The 12038-nt window shown below is 45.5% G+C and overlaps 1 protein-coding gene across 5 annotated transcripts in view; it reads right to left on the bottom strand.

The window, feature by feature from the left end:
• Positions 1-587: 587 nt before the first annotated feature.
• LOC143764925 (NACHT, LRR and PYD domains-containing protein 3-like) overlaps positions 588-12038 on the bottom strand; it is a 178414-nt gene continuing 166963 nt past the window's right edge. For 4 of the 5 annotated variants that reach the window (XM_077251044.1, XM_077251043.1, XM_077251042.1 and 1 more), the window contains 2 exons: positions 1706-1797; positions 588-725 (listed from right to left, as the gene is read on the bottom strand). In XM_077251044.1, the coding sequence (XP_077107159.1) occupies positions 1725-1797 (73 nt within the window). In that variant the 3' untranslated portion in view covers positions 588-725; positions 1706-1724. Of the gene's footprint in view, positions 726-1704; positions 1798-12038 lie in introns of those variants that run through there. The other variant, XM_077251041.1, reaches the window with a different exon arrangement.

Consider the following 12038-nt stretch of genomic DNA (forward strand, 5'->3'; position numbering starts at 1 on the left):
GGGGACACTGACAGCACAGTGAGTACTGAGCACAAGATGCAATATAAGGAACACCTTTTCCCTGTAGAGGGAGGCCAAGGTATCTGACACCTGAAAGCCCAGCCACGACTACTGCCCTGGCCCACCTTTACACAAGGGATTCTTTTTTGCAGAATGAGCTGTAGTTTTGAATGAAACCTTGTCATTTTATAATACCGTGCACCGAAACATTGGAAAAAAAACAAGTGAGGTGAAATTGCAAGAAAAAAAAGCACTTCCACCATTGTTTTTTGGGTTTTGTTTTTTTTCATTATGCAGTAAAAATTATCTGGTGACATTACAAGAACAATGTAGAAGCACGCCTGTATGACTGAAAGCCAGCAGCACCCGGGAGGAATAAAGTCAATTTTCTCCTGCTAGATGCACTTTCATTATTGTAATGTTATTAACCTGTACATTAACCCTTCATCTATAGTTAATAGCGTTCGGGGGCAATGCAGGTTCCATTTAAAACTTTAAGTAACACAGTGAGGCAGATATATTGGTATTGGTGATATAGAATCTGTTATAAAAAAAAAATCACATAAATTATAAAATTCCTTGGTCAACAAATGTCAATACAATATGTTTTTTATAAATTACAATTTTATTGCAATAAAAGTAAATTAAACTTAAAATAAAAAATGAAAATGCCAAGTTATTTTATCTTCTAAAATCGGTGAGTTTCACAGATCGTTTCTTTATTCCTTAAAAAAAATTAAAAATACTATTATGAAATTTTAAATAAAAGAGTTTTACTGTTATATCATAGTAAAATGCAATATAAATAAATTAGTAAAAATGATCTTACATAATTAATATGTGTAGAAAGAAGAAAAATGTGTAATTTTCTACTGCTAATTTTCTTTACAATTTCTACCACATTTTCCTAGAGTGAATCCAGAATTTGGGAGCATACGCTAAGAAATAACTCTAGTCATGACCATGTGAAATGTCAATTTATGACCACGTTCCCAAATTTTTTAGGAGTCACTTGAAATGGGCATACATTCTGAACTTTGAGCAGATAGTCTAAACAGCTCTTCAAAGGGAACATGTCATCTTATTCATACTGTATGAATCAGATTGTTGTAATGGTTTTTTACATATTAAATATTTAACATTTCAAATTTATTTGTATTGACTTTTCTCAAACATTTTATTTAGGAACATAACTAAGTGTAAAGGGGGTTTCCTCTTTTTACATAAGTATTCCCCAAAACACTTTTTTACAAGTACCATAACAAATAGAGCAGTTACTCACCCTCTCACCCTCCCAGTTCTGCTGCCTTGGCCTCTGAATATTGGCTGCAGCGATAGCATCACAACTACAGGGCACGTCTCTGCCTCAGCCAATCACTGAGCTCAGTGGTTCTGCCAATAGAGTCACCTTGAGCCAGTAACTTCACCGCTGCAGCCAATCACTGAGCTCAGTGGTTCTGCCGATATAGACAGCATGAGCCTGTGACTTCACCGCTGCAGACTATATAGGGAAACTGGAGCAGCAGTGAAGAGATAGTGCTGGACCCAAGGAGGATTGAATGCCTGCTCTGTTTGTTATTTCACAAGTATAATAGCACTTGGTACCACTTTTTGTAGACAGGAAAACCCATTTAATGTTGAACCTGTACCTTAGATATAGTATACTGGAGCAAATCAGTCAGCATGCACAGGATCAGAACTTTACCTTTAGTCCTGAGGATTCATTACTGTAGATTGTGCAGTAACGGTTTCTCATGCTTTCTGTATTTCAGTGTCAATTTAGATCTATAGAAAGAACTAAAAAATGTGACAATTAAATGTGTTATACCCTCTAAACAGGATAGAATATAAATATATGACTGCAGGGGTACTGATTGATGAACTCCACAAATGAGTCTTTCAAAGTTCCTATACATGATCTCCGCCTCAGTTCTATATGTTTATGGTAGTAGCAGTGCACACGCTTGACCACTACTCCCATAGAAAGTCAATGAAGCGGTGCTCTTGCATGTGAACTACTGCTCCACTCACATATGGAACTTTGAAACTCTCAGTAAAGCATCCTAAGGGCTCATACTCACTTGCGAGTCTTGCAAGGCAATACCTGGCACTGCACCTGGCACTCAGGAGCAGAGCGTGCGGCTGCATGTATTCCTATGCGGCCGCACGCTCCGATCTGAGTGTCGTCAGCAGCGCCGGGTATTAACATGCGTGACTCATCCAAGTTTCTCACAAGTGAGTAAGAGCTCTAAGACCATTCATGTGTGAGGTTAGGGGACTGGGCTCACTCACAATTTTGCCTAAAAGCACTGTTATGAATAACGAATGGTATCTAATATCTCCAAGAGCAATTTCTCCCAATGATCCAGGAGCAATTTGGTGAAGAACAATGCTTTTTCTTGAATGATGGAGCAACCTGTCTCAAGGCAAAATTGATATCCATGTGGCTTGGTGAACAAATCCTAAAAATTTGAGTCCATGGCCAGGAAACTTCAATACCATTGAGAACCTGTCATCAATCTTCAGAAAATGGGTGGACAAACAAGCACACAGAAATAGTATAAACTCCAAGCACTGATTAGACAAGAATGGGTTGTCATTCCCTAGGATTTGACCCAAAAGCTGGTATCCAGCATGACAGCACAACATGCTTGAAAAAGGGTCAACACTGTAAATATTGAGCATTTGCATATGGAGCGCCCCCAATGGCGGCGGGGTACTCGGTACCGGGTCCTTCGGTTCTAAAGGGGGATATCACGGTGACTGACCCGGTCCGTGGCCCTAGGGACATCCGTTGTAAAAGGGAAAGAAAGGTTTTAAAAGGATAATGTTCGTGACGCCAACTGTGGTATTCGGTCAGGGTGGCCAACGCTGCTTAGGGGTCTGCTGGGGTGATGTTACGGCAGCTAGATGGTATACCTTCCCACAGGTGAAGTGTATTCCCAGGGCTTCCCAGAGGTGTAGGTGGTGGATGGTGTGAGGCGCAGTGAAGAACGAGGACATGAGGTTGCAGTCTCTTTACCTTTACTGAAGGCTTCAGCATCCACAGTCCAGGGTACAGACCACAGGGTAGGTAGAGTCCGGCCAGTCTGAAGGCAATTCCAGAGTCCCCTTATCCAGGTGGAAATCAGTAGCCTTCCTCTAGCGCCTGGGTGTTGTAGTACCTTACTGCTGAGCTTCTCATAAGGTCCTCACAACTGTTGTAGATGTTATGTCTCTCTCTCTCTGTCCCCTTGATGGTAAGGATAAGACAAACCCATATGACTGATGGCCTGAGGCTTTTTACATTTTACAAGGACTCTAGCATGTCCCAGCCCCCACATGTTGTCACCGTGCCTCCTGGGTATAGGTCGGGCAGGTAACGTGGACTTTGCTGTCCTGCCGGTCTCTGGAGCAAGGCATAGAGACTGTTGCTCCCTCGGTGTTCCAGCTACCGGATCCTGCGCCTCAGAAGGAGGCAGCCTTTGCAGGGCAGAACTCCTTCTGGTTTCCTCTCCTTTTGCTATGACTTCGTTTCTCACCCTCTACAATACAATTCACTGTTCGTGTCTCTTTCTTAGGATGCTGCTGCACGTCGGGCAGGTGCAGCTCCGTGACCATCTGTCTAGGCCTCTGACAGGATCCCACCCCTGTCAGGGACCACCCTGTCGGCAACCCCTTGATGTTCCTTCTTCCCCTCTGTCTGCCTGACAGGTACCGACTGAGTGAAGCTCAGCCAGCTTCTGACTAACTTCCTATCCAGACAACCAGTTTTACCTAATTGTGAAGAGTGCCCTAATAAATAGGAGCATAGCTCCCCCTGGTGGACTGGAGTGTGAAGTGTGTTGCATGGTTTGTGATACCTGGTAAAGAGATCTCCTTTATTGCCTTCAAACGTAACATCACTCCTGTTGTGAACTGTGTTTCTGGGCTCCCTCTGGTGGTCACTAACGGTATTGTGTTAGGCATGTCTTGTTGCAGGCCTGAGCTCCAGCTGTGTCGTTAAGCAGCGGGTGTTACCTATTTAAGTCTCCTCCAGACTCAGTCTCTTGCCTGGCATCGTTGTATCCAGACCTATATGGTCTCCTCCGGATTCCTTTCAGTCTGTCTCATGCAAGAAAAGCTAAGTCCGTTTTGTATAATTTGGATCGTTTGCATTTTTCAGTGTCTTTGTCCAGCTTGCTTAATATTTGATTTTCTGGCTCGCTGGAAGCTCTAAGGGGCTGATATTCTCCCTCCGCACCGTCAGTCGGTGTGGGGGTTCTTGAATGTTCAGCGTGGATGTTTTTGTAGGGTTTTCTGCTGACTGCATAGTCCACTATCTATTTTCTGTCTATCTAGACTAGTGGGCCTCACTTTGCTGAATCTAGTTCATCTCTACGTTTGTGTTTTCTTCTTGCCTCACCGTTATTATTTGTTGGGGGCTTTCTATATCTTTGGGGTTCAATTTCTCTGGAGGCAAGTGAGGTCTTATTTTCCCTCTAGGGGTAGTCAGTTCTCCGGCTGGCTCGAGACGTCTAGAACCAACGTAGGCACGTTCACCGGCTGCTTCTAGTTGTGTGTGTTAGGATCAGGTATGCGGTTAGCCCAGTTTCCACCTCCCTAGAGCAGTATTTTTGTTTTTGCTATCTTGCCGGAATATCAGAGGTCTTCTACCACTGGGATCATAACAGTATGCCAGGCCTAAAGAAAATGTTTATTGCATCGCAGAAGCGGGATTAAAAAGAAGTTCTGAGTTTTTTTTTGTTTTGTTTTTTTTTTGTTGCTGCAGTTTGCCTAGCTTCTTCCATCCCCTTTTTCTCTGAGTGTCTGGAACTCTGCTGCAGATATGAATGTCCAGACTCTGACTTCTAGTGTGGATCAGCTTGCTGCTAGGGTGCAAAGCATTCAGGATTTTGTTATCCATAGCCCTATGTCTGAACCAAAAATACCTATTCCTGAGCCGTTTTTTGGAGATAGATCTAAGTTCCTGAATTTTAGGAATAATTGCAAATTGTTTGTCTCTGAAACCTCGTTCCTCTGGGGATTCCGCTTAGCAAGTTAAGATTGTTATTTCCTTCTTGCGCGGCGACCCTCAAGATTGGGCCTTCTCTCTGGCGCCAGGAGATCCTGCATTGGTGAATGTTGATGCGTTTTTCCTGGCACTTGGTTTGCTTTATGAGGAGCCTAATCTTGAAAATCAGGCTGAAAAGATGTTGCTGGCTATCTCTCAGGGTCAGGACGAAGCGGAGGTATATTGTCAAAAATTTCGGAAATGGTCCATGCTTACTCAATGGAATGAGTGTGCACTGGCCGCAAATTTCAGAAATGGTCTTTCTGAAGCCATTAAAGATGTGATGGTGGGGTTTCCTATCCCTACAGGTCTGAATGATTCAATGGCTCTGGCCATTCAAATTGATCGACGTTTGCGGGAGCGCAAATCTGTTAATCCTTTGGCGGTGCTGTCTGAACGGTCACCTGATTCTATGCAATGTGACAGAATTTTGACCAGAGCCGAGCGACAAAATCATAGACGTCAAAATGGGTTGTGTTTCTACTGTGGTGATTCAACACATGTTATCTCAGCATGCTCTAAACGCTTAAAAAAAATTGTTAATCCTGTCGCCATTGGTACTTTTCAGCCTAAGTTTATTTTGTCTGTGACTTTAATTTGTTCATTATCTTCTTACTCAGTTATGGCTTTTGTGGATTCTGGTGCTGCTTTAAGTCTGATGGATTTGTCGTTTGCCAAGCGCTGCGGTTTTGTCCTGGAGCCTTTGGAAAATCCTATTCCTCTTAGAGGAATTGATTCTACGCCATTGGCAGAGAATAAACCTCAGTATTGGACGCAAGTGACCATGTGCATGACTCCTGTACATCAGGAGGTGATTCGTTTTCTGGTACTGCATAAAATGCATGATGTTGTCGTTTTGGGTCTGCCATGGTTACAGGCCCATAATCCAGTTTTAGATTGGAAAGCAATGACTGTGTCTAGTTGGGGGTGTCAGGGGATTCATGGCGATTCTCCATTGGTGTCTATTGCTTCTTCTACTCCTTCTGAGATCCCTGAGTTTTTGTCAGACTTTCAGGATGTATTTAATGAGGCCAGGTCCAGTGCCCTTCCTCCTCATAGGGACTGTGATTGTGCTATAGATTTGATTCCTGGTAGTAAGTTTCCTAAGGGACGACTCTTTAATTTATCTGTGCCAGAGCATGCCGTGATGCGGAGTTATATAAAGGAGTCTTTGGAGAAGGGACATATTCGCCCATCCTCTTCTCCTCTTGGTGCAGGATTCTTTTTTGTGGGCAAGAAAGACGGGTCTTTGAGACCTTGTATAGATTATCGTCTTCTGAATAAGATCATGGTTAAATTTCAGTATCCTTTGCCATTGTTGTCTGATTTGTTTGCTCGGATTAAGGGATCCAGTTGGTTCACCAAGATAGATCTTCGTGGTGCGTATAACCTTGTGCGCATAAAGCAGGGAGATGAATGGAAAACGGCATTTAATACGCCCGAGGGTCATTTTGAGTACCTGGTGATGCCTTTTGGATTATCGAATGCCCCTTCTGTGTTTCAGTCCTTCATGCATGACATCTTCCGGAAATATCTGGATAAATTTATGATTATTTATCTGGATGATATTTTGGTTTTTTCTGATGATTGGGAGTCCCATGTGAACCAGGTCAGGATGGTGTTTCAGGTTCTGCGGGAGAATGCTCTATTTGTGAAGGGCTCAAAATGTATCTTTGGGGTACAGAAGGTTTCTTTTTTGGGTTTTATTTTTTCCCCTTCTACTGTGGAGATGGACCCAGTCAAGGTTCGTGCCATTCATGACTGGACTCAGCCCACGTCTGTTAAGAGCCTGCAGAAGTTCTTGGGCTTTGCTAATTTTTACCGTCGTTTTATCGCTAATTTTTCCAGCGTGGTTAAACCTTTGACGGATATGACCAAGAAGGGTTCTGATGTTGCTAATTGGTCTCCTGCGGCCGTGGAGGCCTTTCGAGAGCTGAAGCGTCGGTTTACTTCAGCGCCAGTCTTGTGCCAGCCGGATGTCTCTCTTCCCTTCCAGGTTGAAGTTGATGCTTCTGAGATTGGTGCAGGGGCTGTTTTGTCGCAAAAAAGTTCTGATGGCTCCGTGATGAAGCCATGCGCCTTCTTTTCAAGAAAGTTTTCGCCTGCCGAGCGAAATTATGATGTTGGTAATCGGGAGTTGTTGGCTATGAAGTGGGCATTTGAGGAGTGGCGACATTGGCTCGAGGGAGCTAGACATCGTGTGGTGGTCTTGACTGATCATAAAAATCTGATTTACCTCGAGTCTGCCAAGCGCCTGAATCCTAGACAGGCTCGTTGGTCGTTGTTTTTCTCCCGTTTTGACTTTGTGGTCTCGTACCTGCCTGGTTCGAAGAACGAGAAGGCTGATGCACTTTCTAGGAGTTTTGTGCCTGACTCTCCGGGAGTCTCGGAGCCGACTGGTATTCTCAGAGAGGGAGTGATTTTGTCTGCCATTTCCCCAGATTTGCGACGAGTGCTGCAGAAATTTCAGGCTGATAGGCCTGATTGTTGCCCACCAGAGAGACTGTTTGTCCCTGACAGATGGACCAGCAGAGTTATTTCTGAGCTTCATTCTTCAGTGTTGGCGGGACATCCTGGGATTTTCGGTACCAGAGATTTGGTGGCTAGGTCCTTTTGGTGGCCTTCCTTGTCGCAGGATGTGCGTTCTTTTGTGCAGTCCTGTGGGATTTGTGCTCGGGCTAAGCCTTGCTGTTCTCGTGCCAGCGGGTTGCTTTTGCCCTTGCCTATCCCGAAGAGGCCTTGGACGCACATTTCCATGGATTTCATTTCGGATCTTCCGGTATCTCGGAAGATGTCTGTCATCTGGGTGGTGTGCGATCGTTTTTCTAAAATGGTCCATTTGGTGCCCTTGCCTAAGTTGCCTTCCTCCTCTGATTTGGTCCCTTTGTTCTTTCAGAATGTGGTTCGTTTGCACGGCATCCCTGAGAATATTGTGTCTGACAGAGGATCCCAGTTTGTGTCCAGATTCTGGCGATCCTTTTGTGCTAAGATGGGAATTGATTTGTCTTTTTCGTCGGCTTTTCATCCTCAGACTAATGGCCAGACCGAGCGAACTAATCAGACGTTGGAGACTTATTTGAGATGTTTTGTTTCTGCTGATCAGGACGACTGGGTTACCTTTTTGCCACTGGCCGAGTTTGCCCTTAATAATCGGGCTAGTTCTGCCACTTTGGTTTCACCCTTTTTCTGCAACTCTGGTTTTCATCCTCGTTTCTCCTCAGGCCAGGTTGAACCTTCTGACTGTCCTGGGGTTGATTCTGTGGTGGATAGGTTGCAGCGGATTTGGAACCATGTGGTGGACAATTTGAAATTGTCACAAGACAAGGCCCAGCGTTTTGCCAACCGCCGCCGCGGTGTGGGTCCCCGACTTCGTGTTGGGGATTTGGTTTGGTTGTCTTCTCGGCATGTTCCTTTGAAAGTCTCCTCTCCTAAGTTCAAGCCTCGCTTTATCGGTCCTTATAAGATTTTGGAAATCCTTAACCCGGTGTCTTCGCTTGGACCTTCCAGCGTCATTTGCTATTCATAATGTGTTCCATAGGTCCTTGTTGCGGCGGTACGTGGTGCCTATGGTTCCTGCTGTTGAGCCTCCTGCCCCGGTTTTGGTTGAGGGCGAGTTGGAGTACGTGGTGGAGAAGATTCTGGATTCTCGTATCTCTAGACGGAAACTCCAGTATTTAGTTAAGTGGAAAGGCTATGGTCAGGAGGATAATTCCTGGGTTGTCGCCTCTGATGTTCATGCGGCTGATTTGGTTCATGCCTTTCACGCTGCTCATCCTGATCGCCCTGGGGGTCTTGGTGAGGGTTCGGTGACCCCTCCTCAAGGGGGGGGGGTACTGTTGTGAACTGTGTTTCTGGGCTCCCTCTGGTGGTCACTAATGGTATTGTGTTAGGCATGTCTTGTTGCAGGCCTGAGCTTTAGCTGTGTCGTTAAGCAGCGGGTGTTCCCTATTTAAGTCTCCTCCGGACTCAGTCTCTTGCCTGGCATCATTGTATCCAGACCTATATGGTCTCCTCCGGATTCCTTTCAGTCTGTCTCATGCAAGAAAAGCTAAGTCCGTTTTGTATAATTTGGATCGTTTGCATTTTTCAGTGTCTTTGTCCAGCTTGCTTAATATTTGATTTTCTGGCTCACTGGAAGCTCTAGGGGGCTGATATTCTCCCTCCGCACCGTCAGTTGGTGTGGGGGTTCTTGAATGTTCAGTGTGGATGTTTTTGTAGGGTTTTCTGCTGACCGCATAGTCCACTATCTATTTTCTGTCTATCTAGACTAGTGGGCCTCACTTTGCTGAATCTAGTTCATCTCTACGTTTGTGTTTTCTTCTTGCCTCACCGTTATTATTTGTTGGGGGCTTTCTATATCTTTGGGGTTCAATTTCTCTGGAGGCAAGTGAGGTCTTATTTTCCCTCTAGGGGTAGTCAGTTCTCCGGCTGGCTCGAGACGTCTAGAACCAACGTAGGCACGTTCACCGGCTGCTTCTAGTTGTGTGTGTTAGGATCAGGTATGCGGTTAGCCCAGTTTCCACCTCCCTAGAGCAGTATTTTTGTTTTTGCTATCTTGCCGGAATATCAGAGGTCCTCTACCACTGGGATCATAACACACTCCCCCTCGTGGAAGAATGACATTACTGCAACGACCAGAACCCTGGGGCACTGCACTCCCCCCCCCTTCCTGTTAAATCCAGTACTCCTGGACTGGAAAAAGAAATCAACAATACATTAGCAAAAAGACATGCAAATTTTTAAATGCTATAAAACAAGTTAATTATACTAAGCTTCCCTTTATGGGAGGTGAGGACACTTGAACGTTACAAACAAGAACATATTTACATGGTGCGTACGACTTTAAGCCAGGTAGGAAACAGTTATTAACTAACTATGAAACACAATTACCCGTACAGGTATACTATTTACTAAGTGCAAGTACCCTCTAAGGGTATACTAATATAGAACCTCAGAGTGCAAATCAACATTTTTCTTTATTCTTCTATACATGCAGGATTATCCATCAATCTCCTCGGTTTTACTGCATTTTCTTCAATTTATTCAACCTACCATTTATCTTAACCTCAATTTTATTCATAGTACATCATACCAGATTATCTAACTTTAACTCTATATAAACATTATTACTATCTGAATCTAAATTTCTAACTTTATTTGCTATATTACCCTGTAATACACCAACTTCTTAGCAAAGTGCAACAATTCAACATTCCCTTTAAGAGCAAATAACATTCAAGTCTGTCAATGAGGTAGTGCAAACAATCACATCAAGATTCAAGTCAGTTTAGCAATATCAGTGACGTGAAGCGAGGGACCCGTGACGAACCCCCAACGTTGGGTTGGGTGGATTACAAGACGTGTATCCTGACCCGGAATTCTCCCTCACCAATGGGTTTTTCTTCAGGCCTGAAAAGCAAAGCAATTTTTACAACAAGATTAACAGCAGTTTCTGTTAGAGGCAGTCTTTGTAAAAGCCTCCTTTGTAAAACCTGTAGGAAGCACCCTTAAGAAGGTGCCAACTATTTACAAGGACAGTTTGTGAATCATTCACCGTCTATGATTCAAAATGTCTTTAAGGCAACGATGAACTTGTGCAAAATTAAGGATCCTTTTAACGCGGGACCCCTTTAAGGAATAACCCTAGACGGGTTTTAAAGCAGCAAAGAGAAAGTTTGGGAACTATTTACGTTCAGTTTTCAACGTTAATTAGACTGTTTCCAGGGCTTCACTTGGCACATAATCCTTCCTGGCCTGGGAAGGGTAGGGTCCAAGGTTACACCCGGTGCCGGATAAACCCCATTGGTCTGTCTTTCATGAATTGTGAGATCATGGGCCGCAAAGGAAGTTTGCGTAGCTTGGTTGTGGGCAGTTGCTACAACAGGGGCTGCAGCTGCTGCCTCAGTGATGAGTTGATTTTCCTGGGCCCTGGGTGACGCCATAAGGGCTGCGCACCTTTGGACATCCCGAGCCCACCAACTGTTTCCTTTCCGGTGCCGGGTGTAGGTCACAGCATCCCCTAGGTACAAGTCTGGGTCTGAGTATTCTCCTCTGAGGCAGGGTCACACTTCATCCCGGGTGACGTGGACCCTCACTGGCAATCCGATCTCTTGGATGAAACCCTTCCCCTTCTGGAGGTGGAAGAATACTACGACACCTCATTTTAGTGGAAAGTCATCCTGCAAGTCGCCCCGGGCCTCTTGTTCCGCTTCCTCCCTATACTGCGATATTAAATGTCGCTGGTACTCTCCCCAGGGAAGGACCCTAAGGTCATGCCCTTGTGATCCGGGGCCTGGTAGTGGGGCTGTCGGGGTTCCAGCGTTCGGAGCGGGGGAAGGAGCAGTCGCGGGGGGCAGGCAGATCCCCGGGATGCGGCTGTGTCTGGTATCTGCACGTGAGGTGACTCCACCAATGCCGTTTCACTCCTCCGAGGAAGGCGCCAGGACCAGCAGCAGCATGGACTGTGAGCCCTCCATGGACAGCTCTGAGAGGTCCATACTCCCCAGCGGTGGCATGCCCGAGTACTCCTCTGGTGACGGGGGTCTGCGCTGGGCCGAATCATTTCCACTCAGGTGCCTGGGGGTTGCCATGTCTGCTTCTTCCTCATCCTTTTCCCGCTCTCTTCTCCGGGGGCGGTTTCGGTTTCTTTGTCTCCGCCCGCCATTGAGGATCAGGAGGCAAATTGCGGCTGCTGACGGACACGTCCTCAAGGTACAGAGATATTTAGACTGGGCCATTGTTTTTCGCGCTTCTCAGTTCCTACACGCCCACGACGACACGCCCTTCTTCTCCTGCGCTCCTCGTGGCGCTGTAATGGCGGTGGTTTTGGCGGGAATTTTGGCAGTCTTCTGCAACACACAGTCTCCCAGCAAATCACAGTTCAAACACAACTCCGGCACAGTTCCCAGGTGCACATGACCCGATTTTCAGGCTTAAGTAGATCCTGTTCCTGACGCCAAAAGATTGGAGCGCCCCCAAGGGCGGCGGGGTACTCGGTACCGGGTCC

This window comes from Ranitomeya variabilis, chromosome 4 (assembly GCF_051348905.1).
Source record: "Ranitomeya variabilis isolate aRanVar5 chromosome 4, aRanVar5.hap1, whole genome shotgun sequence".
In the NCBI taxonomy this organism is placed as follows: Eukaryota; Metazoa; Chordata; class Amphibia; order Anura; family Dendrobatidae; genus Ranitomeya; species Ranitomeya variabilis.